The 22,389-nt window shown below is 34.4% G+C and overlaps 3 protein-coding genes across 3 annotated transcripts; all 3 read right to left on the reverse strand.

Annotated features, from left to right (window-relative positions):
- Positions 1-2,083: 2,083 nt before the first annotated feature.
- On the reverse strand, positions 2,084-2,899 carry LOC111399951 (zinc finger CCCH domain-containing protein 39-like). Its single transcript, XM_023027428.1, has one exon. The coding sequence runs from the start codon at positions 2,897-2,899 to the stop codon at positions 2,096-2,098; it is 804 nt and encodes a 267-aa protein (XP_022883196.1). The 3' UTR covers positions 2,084-2,095.
- A 2,773-nt stretch (positions 2,900-5,672) lies between these two features.
- On the reverse strand, positions 5,673-7,150 carry LOC111399952 (zinc finger CCCH domain-containing protein 39-like). The gene is made up of 2 exons (XM_023027429.1): positions 6,412-7,150; positions 5,673-5,932 (listed from the first exon to the last, which is right to left on the reverse strand). The coding sequence occupies exons 1-2, from the start codon at positions 7,148-7,150 to the stop codon at positions 5,673-5,675; spliced, it is 999 nt and encodes a 332-aa protein (XP_022883197.1).
- Positions 7,151-12,016: 4,866 nt separating this feature from the next.
- LOC111399953 lies at positions 12,017-12,817 on the reverse strand. The gene has a single exon (XM_023027431.1). It carries the CDS (start codon positions 12,815-12,817, stop codon positions 12,017-12,019), a length of 801 nt encoding a protein of 266 aa, XP_022883199.1.
- Positions 12,818-22,389: the final 9,572 nt, after the last annotated feature.

Below are 22,389 nucleotides of genomic sequence, written 5' to 3' on the forward strand. Positions count from 1 at the left end.
ATTGTTCCTATTAGTTTGTTGCAATTTTTCGCCACTTGAAGCGAAACTTCATGTCAGTGGCAATGACGCTGAAAGTGTAAAAATGGAGTTCAAAGATTATGCTACATGCTTTACCTCTATTTTCGTTTTTCTTCTTGGTTATTTTTCATTTTTTGGGCAGGTCAAACATTACACCATGCCGTCCTACTGCGAGTCGACACCTGTTTGGTGACTGAAAAACAAAAAAGAAGATGGACATGCCACTTGAAATTTTCTGTGTCAGAGTTGTGTGGAAGATTGACTCAACGATGTCAACTTCGTGTCTGTGCATCATAGGTGTTTACATTCATTATACGTGAGCAAATGAAAAAATGTTTCAGAGCCTCAATCCTTGTGATGGGAATTCAATTAAACAGCACCACCATATATTATTATGGGATACTAAAGAATAAAAAACTAGATTGAAGGCCAATGGGTAGAAATTAAAGTTCTACAATATGTACTTAATCTGATTAACACATAGATGCTTAGTACATATTCATGTTGTTAGGCAACTTGTTGTCAAACGACCTCCCCGGACGATGATGTAACCTCGGTTTTTATTATCAATCGGCCTTGGCCATATGATTGACTAGTACATCGACACAATTATCGAGACAAAACAATCCACATTTTTATGGACCGTTCGAAGCAACCTATTTTAAATAGTGTTGCTCACGGTTCACCCCAATTCCTTGGAAGGCTATATTATTATTTTGAAGCCCACTTTAATTGAGTCGAGCCTTATTTTGGTCCACAATTTAACCCTAACCTAACTTACCTATTTTGGACATTTACTTGGCATATAATCCCACCTTCCTCTCGGCCTCCATGGAGTGTGCCTATTTTTCTCTTCTTTTTGTGAGACTCTCTTCTCGGCTTCTTGATATACTTCACTGTGACCTTTGTGGTTAATCCTTTGTGGGCACATCATTGGACTTCACTTTCCAACCTTTAGCAACCGGAGTGGGGCGGCGGCAGTGGTGGTTCTTGGAGTTGTCTCAACCTTTGTGGTGTCGATGAAATTGGTAAACTGAGCCCAGTTTTGTACTTGGAGTTCGGTGAAAATCAACCCTACACATGTCCTTATAAGGAGGGAAAAAGTACATATCCATGTAGAGATTTATAAAATGTATCATGATGATTTAAAGAAGACAGCAAGAGCCTTTAAAACTTAGAAACACAACCATAGAAAGCTGAATAATGTATTTGAACCATCTACAGAAAATAATTCAATCAAAGTTACTCTGAATTATTCAAATCATTGAAGGAGTGTACTTGGTACCTGGAGTTGAAATTAGAAATTACCAACGAGCAATATAAAGCAGAACAGTTTAGTCAACAGTTAATAATCATTAATCATCAACAATTCTGGCAGTAATTGTCATATCTCCTCATTGCTAGTGGAGTAGTTAGGAGGCAAGAAATCATCTAACCAATCAGCATAAATTCCCTTAACCTGCCTGCCGAGCTTCCATTTCTTTCTTTCTGCATCTTCATTTGCTGGAGCAACAATAACAGCAGTTGCCTGAGATGAACCAATTACAGGCACAAGGAAAGGCTCTTCTGGAATTTTGCTGCCTGAATTCATTACTGGCTCCGTCTTAACTCGAGCACGATGTAACTGGAAATCTGCAAAAACGAAAGCATATGTGTTGGAAGTTTTACATGAATGTAAAGTATTTTCAATAGGAAACAAACAGGCTACTAATTGAAATTAACGTTCAAGTAGGAAATGTTTTATTGAAATTGATTATAAGAAGGGCTTCGAAATAGACAAAAAAGAAATATTAGGATCTTGATAAGATATTTTTTATGATATTCTTTTTCTTTCATTTTTATTCAATTGTTACAGTATAACTACATATACATGTCATTTTAAAACAAATATCATTATTCTGATATTTTGAATGAGTTATCTGGACTTCCAAAATTTGTCGTTAGCGAAAAAGCATAAAATGTGTTATCTGTTGCCATTTAATGAGAACCTTCTTTTTCTTGTTAATGTCATGAAAGGGTCTTCCTAAACAAGGTAAATCAGCAAGATCAGTTCAAAGGAAACATTAATTGTATTGAACTAAACCCAAAAAGAAAGCTTTAAATTGGAATACGAGAGACTAAATATACCTGACTTGTCATGAGCAAAATGACATGTTTCTCCAGAAGGGCATTGGCCGATCTCCCATTTGCAACCTAGTTTCATTTTCCGAAATGCTGTCTTTGCTTGGAAATTATCAGAACTGTTGCTAACATTCTTACCATAATCAGGCTGAGCATAATCACTTTTATTTATCAAATCAGGCCTCGTAGTTCCAATACTTACAACAACACTCTCTCTCTTTTGCTTTGAAATGTCAGTCAAAAATTTCATTGGACGTTCATGAAGAAATTTGCATTTCTTTCCATATCGACACTCAAGCCCATTGTAAAACAAATAGCAAATTTTCGTCCTGTGTGTCATTCTTTGATCATCACTAAAATTCTCGGTGCCTCTCTTCTTTCCTCGAACAAGTTCTTGCCAATTTGGAGGGGGATTCCGTAAATCTTCAACACCATGAGCATATGTGCAATGCTCCCCATTCTTGCAGGTGCCTTCGGAGAATTTCGCACAAATACGAGTCTTGTAAAATATATGGCCCGTTCCTTTAGTCTCCGAGGATTTAGAAATGTCATCATGGGATTTCATTTGTGCAAAGGGTGCAAAACTTGATGGATTGTTTTCAAGGCTCATTGGTCTCTTGAAGGGAGGGGGATGCTCAAATTGAGAAACAGCTCCATTCATAGGAGGTGTAGGCCAAAACCTATCAACATCTCCACCGGCAAAAGGTAGAGGAAGAAATGGAGGAAGTGGTGGTTGTTGTGCAGGATCAGGAAAACTCATCGTGTTTTGGTATTTAAAGAAATCTCCGAATTCTTCTCACCTATAACTATGCTAAGTTTAAAATCTTGGCAATAAAAAAGAAAAAGAAAAAACTGATACCAACCTGAAATAAATCATAAGAATTAAAAAACAAAAACGACGGGGATTGAAATTTTATGTGATGTCAATGCAAACGATCATAAATTGTTCAAAATAATCAACAGCCACATAAAATATTAGTCCAAAATAGCACATAGAATTAAAAGCATCAAAAAAATCAAGAATAGGAAAATTTGAATAGAAAGATAAGCCACATCTGAACTACAAAATCAATAATCATGTACCAATGTTTAGTCACGAGGCTGGGGTTTTAAATTCCCTCTAAATATAAATTTAAAATATTAGATTTAAGAGATGAGAAAGTCATATTTTATTTAGAACAATTTTTATTTTTACGTTTATTTTTTGTTTTTTATTTTATTAGAATCAAGCCCTTTAGTCTCTTAATCTAACTTGAATCTTAAATTTTAACTAGATCTTTCTATCACAATTAACCAGGCTAAGAAATTTGCTGAGACACCTAAAGACTCCCCCGATTTTATGCTCTTGGATCTTCCCCTTTTCTTTTTTTTTTCTTTTCTTTTCTTTTTTTTTTTTTTTTTTTTTTTTTTGGCTGCAGAGAATGACAATTTTTTTTTTTTTTTTTTTGGTCTTTTGGCAGCACAATTTTTACTAGGGTTAGGGTTAATGGAGATATAAAAAGATTTCTTATTGATAATTAAGAAATTGATTTCTAGGGTCACCATAAGCGTTGGAAATTAAATTAGTTCTCCAGCTGTAACTTGAAATCTGAGAGGAAGATGGAGCAATTGAAATAAAAACCTCAAGTCTTCATCTTGTTCTTCACAATGATTTATTAGAACAAAAGTGCTTGCCCCCTTTCAGTAATTTTCTCTTTTACAACTTACAAATTTCCTCCACGAATTTAATTTGGTAGTGATCTAAAATGTAAAATCATATTAACCAGGAAAGCAATACTCAATTTTGGAAGAACAAGAACTAAATTCTAGACCAAAATTAAATTTACGAACAACATTACTAATTTAACATCACAACTAAAAACAAGAAATAATTTTTTAATTCTTGAAAATTTTTATAATAACTTTTCATAAACATCAGTTACAAACAAAAAATTAGACAAAGCAGAATAACAAACCTGAATTTAATCTGAGCAAATGTGATTTCTGAGTATATTAGAAATTCTAACAGGACATGCTGAACAATGAAAATCACTCCTTCTGGAAGCAACTAAAAAAGGGGAAGGAAATTGGCATTGAGTGAAAGTTAAAAGCTATTAGATTTATTTATTATTATCTTTTTTTTTTTGTTTTTTTTTTTTTTTTTTTTTTGTCTTGATTTCATATAAGTGAATGGCCTATGATTATTTCAACTGCTTAAGAACAGTACCCATAATCTGAAGCTTCACTATAAGAGCTGATTTTTGAAAGGAAAAACAAACCCGAATCCTCTTACAATAAATTTCAAAGGAATACTCATTGCTAAGGTGTCAATTTTCTTAAACGTGTCTGACACTGAATTTAAAAAGTACCAATACGATATGTTGTAATTACTTTTTTTAAAATCATAATTTATTTTAGTTTAATATTATTTATGATTTTCCCTTACTATTAAAAGCATAATCAAATAGAAGGTAAAAAGATATTTTTAAGTTTTGAAATAATCTTTGCTATTCAAATGTAAGCCTATCAATATTTTTTAAAGAAATTTAATGTAGTTAGCCCTTTTTTATTAAGAATTGAGAAAAAGAAATTGAGAGTAATTTCCCCTCCCCAATTGAGACGATTGATGTAGTAAAAAATGTTTAGAGGGTAGCTATGGTTGGGCTTTTAGAACTTCTACATAAAATACATCGTTCTTATTGGGTGGTTGTATTTTTTTGCCACTTGAAAAGAAACATGTCTGTGTGGCAATAACACTGAATCTGCAAAAATAGAGTTCAAGGTTACGCTACTTGCTACTTGCTACTTCTCTATTTTCATTTTCTTCTTGGTTATATTTAAATTTTTTGGCATGTCAAACATTACAACACACCGTGTCACGGCGAGTCAATGAATGTTTAGCGCCTGAAAAACAAAAAAATAAAGAAGATGAACACCGCCACTTGACAGTTTTGACACGTGTTAAAAGCATGTCGGAGTTGTGGGGAAGATCAACGCACCGATGTCAACTCCATGTCTGCGCATCTCAGATCGATACTGGTTACATCATCATACATAAGAAATGAAAAATTGTTTCATAGCCTTGATCATTGTGATTGGAATTCAATTCAAAAGCACCACCATATATTATTGTGGGATACTAAAGAGTAAAAAACTGGGTTGATGGTCAATGGGTAGAAACTAAAATTCTATAATATGTATTTAATCGAATTAAACATATAGATGCTTAGTAAGTTATCCTTGATATGTGATTTAAACCTCTGATAATCAATGGAGCCCCGTAACTCCAAGTATTCTTCGATGTTATTCAAAACTTCAAGAATTCCATATCTTTTTTATGTGTACGGACATTAGTGAATGAATAAATGTGGTTTTTTTTCCCCCTTCTTTTTTTTGATAATTGGTTTTAACTAGTTTCATTTTTAGTTTGGAATAATTTATTTTAAGTACGTTGATTAAGTATTTCAAGAATTGTCATTTTCGAAATATGAAAATCTGTAAATGAATATTTAATATTATTGTTTATTCTCGTGTTTCATTTTTTTTTTTTTAAGCTATGCCCCCACTGAAATAAATTCCTCGCTAGGGGAGTAGTGATGAGGCAAGAAGACATCCAACCAATCAGCATAAATTCCCTTAACCTGCCTGTCGAGCTTCCATTTCTTTCTTTCTGCATCTTTATTTGCTGGAGCAACGATAACTGCAGTTGCATGAGATGAACCAATTACAGGTATGGGGAGAGGCTCTTCTGGAATTTTGAGGCCTGTATTCATTATCAGCTCTGTCTCAACACGAGCACCAGGTGACTGCAAATCTGCAGAAAAGGAAGCATATGTGTTTGAAGTTTCACATATAAAGTATTTTCGATAGGAAATAAACATGCCACTGATTGAAAGCGATGTTCATGTAGGAAATGTTCTACTGAAATTTATTATAAGAAGGGCATCGAATTGAGCAAAAGAGAAATATTAGGAACTTGATAACATACTTTTCACGATATTCCTTTGCTTTCATTTTGATTCAAATATTACAGTATAACCACGTACACGTTTGATTTTAAAACAAATATCATTATTCGTAACATCTGGACTACAAAATTTTTTGTTAGTGAAAAAGGACAAAATATGTTATCTGCTGCCATTTAATGAGAACCTTCTTTTTCTTGTTAATGCCATAAAAGGATATTGCTAAGCAAGGTAAATCAGCAAGATCAGTTCATAGCAAAAACATTAATTGTGTTGAACTAAGCCAGAAAAGAAAGATTTAAATTGTACTACGCGTGACTAAATATACTTGACTGGTCTTGAGCAAAATGATATGTTTCTCCGAAAGGGTATCGGCCAATCTCCCATTTGCAACATATTTTCGTTTTCCAAAATGCTGTCTTTGCTTGGAAAGTATCGGAACTGCTGCTGATGTTCTTACTATAATCAGGCTGAGCATAATCATTTTTATTTATCAAATCAGGCCATGTAGCTCCAATACTTTCAACAACTCTTGCTCTATTTTGCCTTGAAATGTCAGTCATAAATTTCATTGGACGTTCATGTAGAAATTTGCGTTTCTCTCCATATCGACACTCATGTCCATTATAAAATAAATTGCAAATTTTCATCTTGTATATCAGTCTAATTCCTGGTGCCTCTCTTCTTTCCTCAAACAAGCTCTTGCCGATTTGGAGGGGGATTTCATAATTCTTCAACATCATGAGCATATGTGCAATGCTCGCCATTCTTGCAGGTACATTTGGTGAATTTTGCACAAATACGAGTCTTGTAAAATGTATAGCCCGTCCCTTTAGTGTCCAAGTTTTATTAATATCATTGCAGAATTTTATTTGTGCAAAGGGTGCAAAATTTGATGGGTTGTTTTCAAAATTCATTAGTCTCTTGAACTGAGGGGGATCCTCAAATAGAGAAACAGCACCATTCATAGGAGGTGTAGACCAAAACCTATCTACATCTTCACTGGCAAAAGGTAGAGGAAGTAATGGAGGAAGTGGTGGTTGCTGTGCAGGATCAGGAAAACACATTGTGTTTTGGTATTGAAAGGAATTTCCGGATTCTTCTCACCTATAACTATACTAAGATAAAAAAAAATAAAAAAATAAAAAAAATCTGATACCAACCTGAAATAAATCATAAAATTAAAAAACCAAAATGATGGATTGAAAGTGGAAGTGATGTCAATGAAAATGATCATAAGTTGTTCAGAATAATCAACAACAGCCACATAAAAATTTTGTGCAAAACAACACATAGAAATACAGCACCGAAAAATCAAGTATCAGAAAATTTGAATAGAAAGATAAGCCACTTCTAAATTACAAAATCAATAGTGATGTATCATTGTTAAGTCATGAGTTTGGGGTTTCAAATTCCATCTAAATATAAATCGCCATAAGGGCTTGAAACTAAATCAGTTCACCAGCAGTAACTCAAAAGTCTGGGAGGAAGCAATTGAAATAAAAACCTCAGGTCTTCATCTTGTTCTTCACAAGGATATGTTAGAACAAAAGTGCTTGCCTCCTTTCGGGATTCACTTTTACAACTTACAAGTTTTCTCCAAGAATTTCATTTAATAGTGATCTAAAATGTAAAATCATAAGAAACTAGAAAGCGATACTGTATTTTAGAAGAACAAGAATTCAATTCTTGACCAAAATTAAATTTGCAAACAATCTTACTAATTTAACAAGACAACTGAATTTATATTGTTCCATAATGGATTCCTCATGCCATAAGGGCTTGAAACTAAATCAGTTCACCAGCAGTAACTCAAAAGTCTGGGAGGAAGCAATTGAAATAAAAACCTCAGGTCTTCATCTTGTTCTTCACAAGGACATGTTAGAACAGAAGTGCTTGCCTCCTTTCGGGATTCACTTTTACAACTTACAAGTTTTCTCCAAGAATTTCATTTAATAGTGATCTAAAATGTAAAATCATAAGAACCTAGAAAGCGATACTGTATTTTAGAAGAACAAGAATTCAATTCTTGACCAAAATTAAATTTGCAAACAATCTTACTAATTTAACAAGACAACTGAATTTATATTGTTCCATAATGGATTCCTCAAGAATATTTTCACAAAAAACAAGAAATAATTTTTTTAATTCTTGAAAATTTTAAAAATAACTGTTTATATTCATCATTTACAAACAAAAAATTAGACAAAGCAGAATTACCAAGCATGAATTTAATTTGAATTAATTTGATTTTCAAGAATACTAGAAATTCTAACAGGAGAGCTCTGTTGGAGAAAAGAGGGGTTTACTAACTTGGATTGGCTAAGGCTTTTAAGAGAACAACACTAACTGGAAGAAGGAAGTGAAAAAAGAAAACTTGTATTTCTCAACTTCAAGACTTTACACACTTTTTGGCTATTACAAAATGGATGGCACCACCCCTTTATATAGTGTTTACATGAAACTTCTAGTCCACACAATTTTCTAGAGACATCTAGACCACACATCAAGATATTTTTCTAGAATTCTTTAGATATTCTTCATAAGACCACATATCTTACTTAGATATTTATATAGATTTTTCTAGATAATGTTTCTAGAAATTCTAGGCATGTTGGGTCTTTTAATTGATTTGGATCCATAAGCAAAATCTTTAAGCCCATATTATTTAGTCTAAAAATCAAGTTTATTACTCAACATGCCCCCTTAAACTTGATTTTGCTACTCCAAGTAGAGTTCTTAACTTGCGAAACACATCATGTTTGAGTGGCTTAGTGAGAATGTCGGCAATCTGCTCTTGGGAGATTACATATTTCAGATGCACTTCATTATTTGCAATACTTTCTCTTATGAAGTGATATCTTGTATGAATGTGCTTGCTTCTATATTGGATTACTAGGTTCTTTGTCAATGCCGATTTGTTATCAACATGGATTTCGGTCGGTTCTTCTTGTGATACTCCAAGTATCTTCAACAAGTTTTTAAGCCAAATTGCATGGCAAATACTTGATGTAGCTACAATATATTCAGCTTCACAGGTAGATAGTGCTACGATCGATTGCTTCTTTAAGCTCCAAGTGAAAGCTATATCGCCCAAGTAAAACACATACTTAGTCGTACTCTTTTTTATCATCATTGTCTCCGTCCCAATCGCTATCACTACATCCAACAAGTTTGAATTCAGTATATGATGAATAGACTAAGCCATAATCAAGCGTACCTTTGATGTAGCGAAGAATTCTCTTTGCAACTTTCATATGTGTCATGGTAGGTGTCTCCATATAGCGACTGATGAACCCAACTTCAAAAAGGATATCAGGTCTTGTGCACTTCAAGTATCTTAGACTTCCAACAAGACTCTTAAAAAGTATTGGGTTTACTTTTTCACCTTCATCATTCTTTGACAACTTAGTTCCGCATTCGATGGGAGTGCATACACGCTTGTAATTCTCCATATTGAATTTCTTTCGCATATCCTACTTGTGAGATAAAGATGCAATCCTCGATTTGCTTTACCTCAATCCCAAGATAGTAGGCTATGAGGCCAATATTCGTCATCTTGGATTCTTAAGCCATGGTCTTCTTAAACTCAGTGATCATACTTTGATTATTTCCTATGAATATAAGATCATCTACATACAAACAAACAAGCAAAAAATCTCCTTTCTCATTTACCTTCATATAAAGGGCATACTCGTGAGGGCATTTTGTGAAATTATATTCTAGGAAGTACTTGTCGATTCTACTATTACATGCCCTTAGAGCCTGTTTTAACCCATATAAAGTTTTTTTTAGTTTTAAGACTTTACGTTCATGTCCTTTTATTTTATAGCCAATTGGTTGCTCCACATAGATTTCTTCTTCAAGATAACCATTTAGAAAAGTCGTTTTCACGTCCATTTGAAATATCTTCCACTTATTTTGCGCTGCAAGAGAGATAATTAATCTTATGGTTTCTAAACGATCAACAAGAGCAAATACCTCTTCATAATCGATTCCCGACTGTTGATTGTAGCCTTTGGCAACCAATCTTGCTTTACATCTTTCTACTTCTCCTTTAGCGTACTTCTTTGCCTTGTACACCCACTTAACTCCGATTGCTCTCTTTCCTTTAGGAAGGGTTGTCAGCTACCACATGTCATTTTTCTCAATAGCCTTAATCTCTTCATCCATGGCATCTCTCCATCATTTATTTTGCACTGTTTCTTCATACCCTATTGGATCACAATCTGCAAAAAGATAAAAGAGTGTGAGATCATTTTGATTTTCTATTACCTCACATAGCTCTTGTAGGCTCCTCATCCATGGTGTCCTTTCGCTTGAGATTTCTCCTTGTGAAGATGATGGAGAAGCATCTCCACGAGTAGGCGATAGAGGTGGACTGATAAGCTCTTGCTGCTCTTCATTCTCTTATTCTTCTTCTTCAAAGATTGGTGAAAAGTCGTAGTCTTCTTCTTGGACACCCCAATTCCAAGCTCCTTCTTCATCAAACTCGACATCTCTACTTATGATGATCTTCTTCTTATTTGGATTATACAACTTGTAGCCTTTAGAGCGAGAGTCATAACCGATAAAAACATACCTTTCACTCTTGTCATCTAGCTTGGACTATTTTTGATCTGGTACATGAGCATATGCAATGCTCCCAAATACTCGTAAGTGAGAGATGCTACGCTTTCTTCCACTCCATACTTCTTGTGGTGTCTTATTCCACACTTTTCTAGAATGCTATTGATTAGACAGATACACGGTGCAATTAACAGCTTCGGACCAAAGTTCTTTGGGCAATCTCTTACTTTTGAGCATGCAGCGGGCCATATTAAAAATTGATATATTCTTTCTTTCAGCTACTCCATTTTGTTGTAGAGAGTATGGAACCGTCAATGGGCGATGAATTCAATTCTCCTCACAATATTTCTCAAACTTTTTGGAGGTGAACTCTCCTCCTCTATCCGATCTTAAGGCTTTTATACTATATCCGCTTTCTTTTTCAATAAGAGCTTTAAACTTCTTAAAAGTTTCAAAAACTTCCAATTTTTGTTTGAGAAAATAGAACCAAGTCTTTCTACTAAAATTATCAATAAAAAGAACAAAGTAATTGCTTTTACTGAGAGAGCTTAGATTAATTGGCCCACGAACATCGGAGTATACAAGTTCTGGCGGCTTCTTAGCTCTTGTAGATGTTTCTTTTGGAAAACTTTTCCTCGAATACATTCCAAGTAAGCATCCTTCACATAATTGATTCGTATGATTTATTGGAGGCAAACCTTTCACCATCAATCATACTCAACAACTTTAAGCCTCCAAAATTAAGATGCCCAAATCTCAAGTGTCAAAGTCAAGATGAATCTTTAAAGCAAGATTTTAAGCATTTGGCAACATCAATTTGAATGCTTAACACAAACATTTTATTTCTTGTCATAGGTACTTTGGCAATCAAATTTTCTCATTGATCTCTTATTGAAAGACTATGATCTTTCAAATGAATATCATAGACCTTCTCTAAGAGTTGTCCTAAACTTAAAATGTTATTCTTCATATTGGGCACATAATAGACATTTGAGATAAATTGATGCGTATCATTTTTCAAGCGGATCAAGATTTTACCTTTTTCTTTCACTGGGATCTTGGATTCATCTCCAAAGGTAATGTTGCCGCTTACTGATTCATCAAGTTCCAGAAATATGTTTTTTCTTCCACACATATGGTTGCGTGCTCCTGTATCCAAATACCAAGTGTTCTTTTCTCTGCTCTCTTTACCTTTGTAAGCCAATAGTAGTGCACGATCCACTTCAATTTCCCGACAAGCATAGTTAGCTTTGTCCTTAACTTAGTTAGTACTATTTTTACATTCTAAAGGACTAAGTTTTTGACAAGTGTAACATTTAATTTGAGATTTTTCATAGTTGGCCCTTCATTTTGCCTCGTACCTTTTACTCTTCCAGGACCTCTGGTGGAAAATGAGCTTTGTCTTCTTTCCTCCTTGTAGAATGCACTTCTTTCTCGCTATTGGCCTCGTCCTCATCCTCTTCCTCTTTGGCTTCTGTTACTGCCAACCTTTCTTCACCCTCGTTCAAAGTGAGCTTTGTTTGAAGAGCTTGCTCTAATGGCTCTTCTTTCACCTTCTTCTTTAGTCTTTCCTCATGGGCTTGTAAAGATCCCATGAGTTGATCAACACTCATACTGCCTAGATCTTTAAATTCCTCAATAGCTACAACTATGTAGTCAATTTTAGAATCTAAAGACCTAAGTATCTTCTCAATTACTTGAGTGTCGTTCAACTTTTCTACATTCCTCTTTAATTGATTCATAATAGCCAATACTCTAGAGAAGCAATTAGAAATTGATTCCGATTCTTTCATATGTAAAGCTTCAAACTCACCTCGAAGTGTTTGGAGTATAACATTTTTCACCTTCTCAACTCCTTTGTGGGAGTTTTGGAAAATCTCCCATGCTTCCTTACTTGTAGTAGCACAAGCTACTTTCTCAAACATGCCTTCATCTAAGGCTTGATAGATGAGGGTGAGCATCTTCTTGTCCTTCTTCCTTGCATCCTTCAAACTATCCCTTTGTGCTTGGGATAGAGCAACCTCGTCTTGTAGCACCGTGTAGCCTTTCTCTACGATCTTCCATGCATCTTGGGACCCGAGCAACGCTTTCATCCTTATGCTCCAATTGTCGTAGTTATCCTTGTTGAGTTGGGAAACTTGAAAATGAATCATCTCACTTGCCATTTTTCACAAGAACCTTAGGGCTCTGATACTAGTTTGTTGGAGGAAATAGGGGTTTACTAACTTAGATTGGCTAAAGCTTTTGAGAGGACAACACTAATAGGAAGAATAAAGTGAAAAAAAGGAAACTTGTATTTCTCAATTTCAAGACTTTACACACTTTTTGGCTTATTACAAAATGGAGAGCATTACCCCTTTATATAGTGTTTACATGAAACTTCTAGTCCACACAATTTTCTAGAGACACCTAGACCACACATCAAGATATTTTTCTAGAATTCTATAGATATTCTTCATAAGACCACATATCTTACTTAGATATTTATATAGATTTTTCTAGACAATGTTTCTAGAAATACTAGGCATGTTGGGCCTTTTAATTGATTTGGGTCTATAAGAAAAATCCTTAAGCCCTTATTAATTAGTTCAAAAATTAAGTTTACTACTCAACAAGCTCATGCTGAACAATGAAAATCACTCCTTCTGGAAGGAACTAAACAAGGGGATGAAATTGGCATTGAGTGAGTTTTTAAAGTTTTTAGGTTCCCCCCCCCCCCCCCCAGGTTTTTAATTTTTTTGGGTTCCCCCCCCCCCCTCTAAAAAGCTTAAAACTAGGCCAAATATTACATAGATTAAACAGATTTCAAATAGAAATCAAGGTCTAGTCCAAAAGGAAACCTAAGGAATAGCTAAACCCAAGCAGTGCCTCACACCTCTTAATGACAAAATAAATATGAGATTATCTTCAAAATGGTGGTTGAAGTTTGTAAGACCGGTATATTTGAATTCAGATTTTACAAATACAAGAGGATGTTCAAAATTGTACTCCACATATTAACATTTGGCAAGCACTATTTTGGTCTCTTCATTACCTTTGACAATGAAATGGTCAAGAAGACGTTTTGAAGAAAGATCTCGCCATTGAGGATCGGATTCGGGTACACAATGCAAAGAAATTTTCACAGTACTACTGCTTAAGATTATACTTGATTTTATATAAGCGAACCACCTATGATTATTTTTATTGCTTACACTACAAGAAAAATGATATTTTATGACTAATGTTTCAAGGACAAAATCAATTTGGTGGTTAAAAATTATTTTCGACGATTAAACATAAGTTTAGTCGTACAAAATGGTTAAATTAGTCGGAAATATTTTATAACGACCCATAAATAATTGTTAATTCTATATCTCTTATGACCAAATTAAATTGGCCGTTGTGAGTGGACGCCAAATCAAAAATTCCTGCCAAAATGTCCGTTCATATTCAACGACAGCGCAATTGGTAGTAAACATTCGATTACAATAATGTCTAGTAGTTAATATACTAAAACAACAACCCATTTGTCTTGCTATTGAAACTAGAGAAAAATTCGACATTCAACGACTACTTTAGTCGATGTTAACGGTGATTTCAATTTTCCCTCTTAAAATTTCACTTCCTGCCAAAATATTCTTTTGGCTCTCAAAATTTCATATCACGGTCAAACAATTTCACTCATCCATGCAGGCATTTCATTTCACTCCAAAATCCTAAGCTCAAATCCATAACTTCATCACTTCTCATTGATGTACATCGCCTCCCTCTTCCTCTTCCTCACTCTCTCTAACTCTTTCTCTTTGAGCACATAGAGATAAAAAGGAACCTTAAATTTCAATCTCCACAATCGTTGATACAAGCATATTCCATTTGTGGGCCCATTTGTACATCCATAATTACTTTCAATTAACTATCCCCTCTACAATCTCAAGAAAGTATACAGATGTCATTGCTAATTTTTTGTTTTACTTCTATAATAGATTTTATGGCAAATGGAAGTAAGAATTATGAGTTTCATCTATTCTCAAAAAGGATGCTTGGCCGATAGTGACAGTAGGTTGAACATTTGTGCATAGAGAGTAGTCGTAGATGCCAAGCAACACATACATGGCTGCCTTGACTCCATTTTTGCCAAGGAGCTCTTGATTGGGTAAAAAGTCGTGGTGGTCAGACGTAATAAATATGCCTTTGCAGTGGCCTTGTCCTCTACAAGATGAACATCATATGATCGATCCATTATTCAAGTTTCTTCAACCGACAATTGATGGTCCACCTTCATAGTTTTAGTTTTCAACATTTACATACAACATTATGGGGTTTCATTTCATCATTGATTGGAAGGTAACAGTAGCCATAATTTGATGAAGGTTTTGACTCTATATATAGATGAGTTTGGTCTCTAAGCTCGACCATCAAAAATACATAAGCACCATCAATTTCAGAGTGTTGAGAGCTTACAGGTGCCATTACTTGAATCAAAATCAATAGACTGAGGTATGAACTCAATCCATGAGTTTGCGATTTTTTTTATTAACTTGTTTTCGCATAATTGTTTTGGATCGATTTTTAGTCTGACATTTGATATCAAAGCACCATATTACCTCTGTCTTGGTATTTCACCTGTAATCTACAAAACTCTGTCTCTGAATTTTTTCTGAAAATAAATTCAGATTTCTCCATAAAATCACATTTCTAGACTTTGTTTGTTTTTGAACTTTAGATTTTCATTGAGGAAGGTTGAATTTGAAGGGGTCATAACCAGGTCGATTTCAATTTGCTATAGGAAGATGACGACGGTGATTTTTCAAAACAAAGGACTCTGTGATGTTTTCTTGTTCACTTTTGATGTTTTCAAATGATAAGAATTTTTATTAGTCCATTAATCATGACTGATTTCGTTACAAAGTTTGGGCATATAATAGAGGAAATGTCACCACGTACCTTTCCAAACTTTTTCCACCAAATATACTACAATATATGTAGTATAAAAGAAAAATGAAAAATATCCTCCATCCCGTATTTTATATACTAAAAGCTGAAATCATGCCACCAGACACGCCTCATAAACCACCCCGAATTCACGTCCTATTTCTCAAATCTCCCACCTTTACCATTAAACAATTGAACTAAGAAATTGGTAAATCAAAACAAAAAGATATTCAATACACTCCAAGAACTCTGCAAATCATATCTCAACCTATAATTCCACCATATTTTTCATCCAAAAATTCTTTGTTTTCGAGACACACACACACACACCAATTCGTTGCATTTTCCATCAACCTCATGATCCATGTAAATCTAGTGAAGATATGCGTAGAGAGAGTTAACGACTCCAAACTCTATAAAACTTCATTATTTTCAATCTGTGCATCAAATAATATATTAAAATCCTATTTGAGAGATTACACACCAGGTATCAAGCTTCTGACCTATTAGATGGAAACTCCAAAACACATTTCAACTATGGGATTCGACAAGAACAAGCTGTGGTTCTGTACTACACCGTCAATGGAGTTATTGGACACCAAGAATGAAAATCTGGAAACTCTTTCAAGATGCATCACTTGTTCAATAAGCAATTTGATGGATGCAAGGGACAATGTTCATAGGTCATCTGATTCTAGCCATTCACATCCAGGAGACGCAACGATCCAAAAAAAAAGAAAGAAAAACAACTCCTTCAAGAGGCATATTGAAGTGGTTGTTCTAAACCCTAGTTCCAATAAGAAAAAAATTCTTAATCAACTTCCTACCAAAGGATTGATGTGATGGCAGAAAACTTCAACGTGAACATCTCATGATCGTACTTGGCTACCCAACTATTCAAGCATGGTACGAGAAGCAGATAGAAGGTTATGAGACGGACTTTGATAAAAAAAAATTTTTTGCTTATATATGCTGGGCTTTTTTAATTGTTAAGTGGGTACTAACTAGCAAGAGTCCAATGCTCTGAATTTGGTTAAAGCTTGTCAAATTTGGTTCTTGCTTATTAAAATGTGAAGTGAGACTATTTTGTTGAGACTTGGAATTTGCTAATGTGTTACATTTCATTTGATGCTATATGTTTCAAACCATTCATGTCTCATGTCAAGTCATGTCAAACACAACCTACACACTACACAAATGAATATATAGTTAAAATGTATCAGCATGACCCCAAACCAAGAATGTGTGTCAATGAAAAATACATACAATATGATGCAAGATATATAATACTCAAAGACATTTCATCTAATGTAATATGAAAGACATAGCTAGGGAAAAAAAATTAGAGAGTGAAAATAAGTACAGTAAGGGTTGTGCCATGGTAATGGTTATGTGTGCCAATTTTTCATTAATGCATTGCCACTAATAAGTTAGCCCTCCAAAAATTAGATAACTTGTCTCTCCCATTTACAATATACACATATAGCTCATGACTTTATCATCTTGGTCGAATTGCACACTTAGATGTTACATATTATGCAATGATACACCTAACTAATTGAATCACAAATTTGCATTACAATAGAAGTTATGTGCTTCATACTCAGTTTGGTGTCATGTAAACAATATTATAATTTTGTGGATGCATGGTGAAGTATATGTTAATCTAAGTTAATTTGCTAAGTTTATGTTGCTGAAGTGATATAAGTTTGGCGATATGTGTTAAAGTTTGAATGTATTCTGTTTTGCAAGTTGAATTGCAGTCTGCCTTTATTAGCAGAGCAAATGTGAGATCTGAAGTAAGTGATGTCTGTCTTTGACTGCATCATGGCTAGTGCATCATGGTACTGTTTGTCTGGGGCCGGGATAAGTGAAAGGTTAATGCTGAATTTGAAATGAGCAAAAGACTTTCGGAGAAAGAATTCATAACATGCAATAATTTAATGGGGTTGAGGGCAATGCCATATGACAAGAATAGGAAAGAAACTAATATAGTTGGTGATCAAAATTTTCCATCAGATAGTTCAATTGTTGTTTTTTATTACACCAATAACGGATTGATAATCTTTATTGTATGATGATTTTTGAGTCCCTTGACAGTTAACACTACAAGTTTGGGACCAAAAAGAGTTACCCATCGGAAAGATCAAGATTTACCTTTTGTCTTATCTTAAACATCTATTGTTTACCCAGAACATATTTCTCGCAGAATGAAAAATATGAGAACAATTCAAGAAACACATTGTACTGGAACCTGTGGCAAGTGCATTTCATTTCCATCAAATCAACAATACATTGTATGTTTTTGTTCGAATCTTCGTACAATAAATCATTTGACGCCGATATCTAATAAATGAAAAATAATCTGGATATAGAGGTACTCAAATGAAAAGTAAAAAATAAGCTTGAATGATTGAATTAACTATTATTTGCAAGTTTTTTGTTTAATAAAATAATCCGATAAACTCATATTGTTACACATACCTGCAAGGCTAGAACTCCATATGCAAAATTGAGTTCTAAAAAGAAAAGTAATGTGTTCTAGAGAGAGAAAACTATAGATAAACAATGGCATTTACAATCCTTCGTAAATATCAGTTGTGTTTCTTACACTAAGTTCTGTATCTAATGCCTGTTCGCCGTCGAACCGGGCAACTTTACTGGCCTTCAAGTTCAAAGCTACCTTGCATGAGCCCTACTTTAGAATTTCTGACTCATGGACTGGTACTAACTGTTGTCATAAATGGTATGGAGTGAGCTACGACCAGGAGATTCATTGAGTTGTCGACATCAACCTCCGGGGGAATCAGAGGACTTGTTTATGCAAAAAAGTGCTATCATCTAACATAATTTAAAGCAAAATCTTGATAGACAAGAATTATGCAATTGATTCAAAGATTCGTAATAATATATTCAATGTACGGAATTAATTAATAAAAACACTCAATTATTCAGATTATGGCAAGGAATCTAAAAATAAAGATTTAACATATGAACAATAGATGAAAGTTACTGGTATATTCATCAGTTAATACCCACCATATTTCATTGATCGAAAACATCATATACCATATGTCTGTATTTGTATATCAAAAAATGGTTTCTGTGCAGTAATCGACACAGAATAGGTTATTGCATACTTGATAGAACGGAGAAGAAGATTCATATCATGTTCACGAAAACTAATAGAACGGAGAGAAGAATTTCAATTTTTTGGGCACTTTATGTTATCCATGGACTTGAATTAAGCTTTGTTTTTGCACACGCAATTAATGAAATGTTTAATGTTTGCCATTTTAAATTTCGGTTACAAATGAAAAATATGGAAATTATAGGTCAGTACTTCTGGCATAAAAACCATAGCAACGTAGTATTTTATGTTTGAACCGAGCTACATGACCCACACGGATGACCGCACACACTCATACACGGAGGCCTATGTTTTTTTAATCACTTGGGACCCACCTCGACATGTGAGGGTACGGTCGCCCATTGTGTCAACCATGATGTTCATTTGGCATTTTCCTTTATGTTTTTGCTTACAATTATAGTATTTTATGAAATATTTTTTGAATAATGGGTATATATGATGTTTCCCCTTAATTCTATAAAATCGGCCCAATTATAACCAGAAGTGCCAAATAAGACTACTGTAAAGTTGGCCCAATACAAACTATAGGTCATGGCTCAAATTAAAACTTGCAAATCATTTAATAATATTAATTGGCCCACTTAAACATAACTAGAGTCCATTCCATAGTGGCCCAACAATTATGGCACAATGAATGATTACTTATTAGTGGAAATTACATAAATCCAGGTGTTTAAAAAATCCGAGTTGAAGTTTTATCATTCATAATTCAGGTCCCTATGTATTAGAACACTAATTCATTTCATCTCTCTGGTTCTCTCTCCCCATTGTAAGCTCTGCCTCCATCCATTCTCTCTGCACGGTTGTACTAATCCGACAATTGTTACCACCCACCGTGTAGTGTGGTGGTGCCACGTAATTCAATCGATTGATGGTAGCGCCAAGTTGCAAGTTGTAGATTAGGGCTGCTATGGGTATATTTTGTGTGGGTAAAGGCTATTGTGGTGCCGGAGTTTCGGTACGATGGTAGTGGGACGGCGACTGGAGCTAGTGTTGGAAGGGGTTTGCGATGCTTGCAGGTTCAAAACCAAGGCTAGAGCCTATGTTGCAAGGGGTTTGGGACTTTTTGGGTGTTATCTCTTTCTTTTTCTAGTCAGTAGGTAATGATTTTAGGGGTTTGTTTGTTGTATTTTCATATCTTGGCTGTGGTGGTGGTAGTAGGTGCGATGTGGGTGGTGATGGTCGTTGATGCAGGTGGTAGAGCTGGTGGTATGTGTGTTGATTTCTGTGATTTGTGTGGTGGTACTGGAGATCGATGCTGTGTGATGGATGGTGGACACAGGTTGATGTGATCATGGGAACATCTCAAAATTGCAATGAATTGACGATTGTTGAAGAGAGATCGAGCCGAGTTTTGAGCGTAATTGGAATCAATAAAACCGGCCAAATTTATTTGTTTGAAGTAAAGAAATATAAATTGTTGAAGTTAACAAACTTGGAATCAGTTTACATGCTGGGAATGGTGACAAAAGTTGTTGACCAGATTTTCTCAACCAATGGAAGTGGGCAACTGAAGCAGCTGGATTTGGAGCCAAGAATTCAAGCCTTACGACCGCAAGGCATAACCCGAATTGCGGCCGCATATGATGGAGTGAAAATCTGGGTACCTCAGTTTGCATCAACCATGAGACCGCACCACTTTTCACTATGCGGTCGTGACGTTACTTCGAGGACCGAATTTCGCAAATTTGGGCTAGTTTCCTAGTTTAACTAGAATTCTTATCTTTTGCTATCTTTAGGTTATTTGGGGATGTATTTTATCCCTTTTAAACTAGGATTTTAATAATTTTATTCCTTTTTAATTATTTTTAGGTATTTAGTATGAATAGCAAATTTCTTTCATTGCAACATTAGAACGCTGAATTATGAATTAATGGAGATTTTTCCTTTCGAAGCTCTTGCTTCAAAATCTTGTTCTTGAATGGGGGAAAACCAAACTTATTAAGACTAATAATCTTGTGGCGTTCAAATAATCGAGTGAGATTCATTGGGTTGTGTAATCAAAAGGTCCTTCACGTCGCCGTTATTGTTGGATTATTTGATTCATTAATTCTTTGGGTCAAATCCACAAATCCGGGTGAGGTTCAATAATTGTGTGATCAAGAGGCAATAGTTTAATATACTATTTGTTGTTTGATTCGTGATTCTTGGATTAAATCCAAAACCTTGATTGTTTGTGACCAAGAAATTGGAGTATGTGACCAACCATTTAATCTTCTTTGACCAACTATTCAGTGTGACATAAAAATTTAACAATCTGTGACCAAGCAATTTGATCTTGAAATAATCTGTGACTTGTAAATTTTTTATTTGTGACCTCGAAATAAACTGTGATCAATTAATTTGATGATATGTGAATAGTAAATAAATTTATGACCAATAATTATAAATTCGTGAACATTAATCGTGTAACTGTGATTTTATTATATTTAATTAATAAATATTTTCAATTAATTATACAGATACATGAATCTTGAATTTTTTAAACTTTGTACCTGGTTTGTGAATTGGTATAAACAATGCACCTGAATTATGAATTTTTCCCTTACTTATTATATACCCAAACTTTGTAGGGAAATCAGTCGTGATTAATGGCCCAATAAAAATTCTTATCATTTGAAAACAAGTACAATAACTGACTTCAAAAGCAAACAAGAAAACATTATAGAGTGCTCCATTTTGAAAAATCACACTCATTTTCTTCTTCTAGCGGGCAAAATCAGCCCGGTTATGACCAATTCAAATTCAACCTTCCTCGATGAAAATTCGAAGTTTAAAACCCCACACAGTCTAGACATGTGATTTAAGGAGAAATCTGAATTTATTTTCAGAAAAAATTCGGCCATAAGATAGAGTTTTGTAGATTGCAGTGAAACACCAAGACAAAGGTAATTAATATGCTGCTTTAATGCCAAATGTTAAACTAAAATTCGATCCAAAACAATTATGCACAAACAAGTTGAATCGAAAAATTCGCAAACTCATGGATCGAGTTCATACTTCAGGCTATTGATGTTGTTTCAAGTAATGGCACTTATAAATTCTCAACACTCTAAAATTGATGTTTTATAATGTATTTTTGATGGTCGAACTTAGGGACCAAACTTATCTATATATATAGCCAAAACCTTCATCAAGTTATGGCTACTTTTACCTTTGAATCAATGAAGAAAAGAAACCCCATAATCCTGTATGTAAATGTTGAAAATTGAAACCATGAAGGTGAACCATCAATTGCTTGTTGAAGAAACTTGAATAATGGATCGATTTCATGGTGTTCATGTTATAAAAGGCAAGCCCACTGCAAAGGCATATTTATCACATCTAACCACCACCACTTTCTACCCAATCAAGAGCTCCTTGGAAAAAATGGAGTCGAGGCAGCCAAGTATGTGGTGCATGGCATCTATGACTACTCTCTATTCACAAATACTCAACCTACTGTTACTACCGGCAAGCATCCCTCCTGATAATAGGTAAACCTCATAATTTTTACTTCCATTTGCCATAAAATCTATTATAAACTATTAGAGAGCCATAGAAGTAAAACCACAAATTAGCCATGACATCTGTATAATTTCTTGAAAAGGTAGGAGGGGATAGTTAATTAAGAGTGATTATGGATATACAAATGGGCCCACAAATGGACTGTGATTGTATCAACAATCGTGG

Source organism: Olea europaea, chromosome 9, assembly GCF_002742605.1.
Source record: "Olea europaea var. sylvestris chromosome 9, O_europaea_v1, whole genome shotgun sequence".
NCBI lineage: Eukaryota > Viridiplantae > Streptophyta > Magnoliopsida > Lamiales > Oleaceae > Olea > Olea europaea.

Excerpts from the sequence above, each read along its gene's own strand:
- LOC111399951 (XM_023027428.1), bottom strand. The coding sequence starts at position 2,899 with ATGAGTTTTCCTGATCCTGCACAACAACCACCACTTCCTCCATTTCTT.
- LOC111399952 (XM_023027429.1), bottom strand. The coding sequence starts at position 7,150 with ATGTGTTTTCCTGATCCTGCACAGCAACCACCACTTCCTCCATTACTT. Across the intron at positions 5,933-6,411 it reads TTTTGCTCAAGACCAGTCAA|ATTTGCAGTCACCTGGTGCT; the intron begins GTATATTTAGTC and ends CCTTTTCTGCAG.
- LOC111399953 (XM_023027431.1), bottom strand. The coding sequence starts at position 12,817 with ATGGCAAGTGAGATGATTCATTTTCAAGTTTCCCAACTCAACAAGGAT.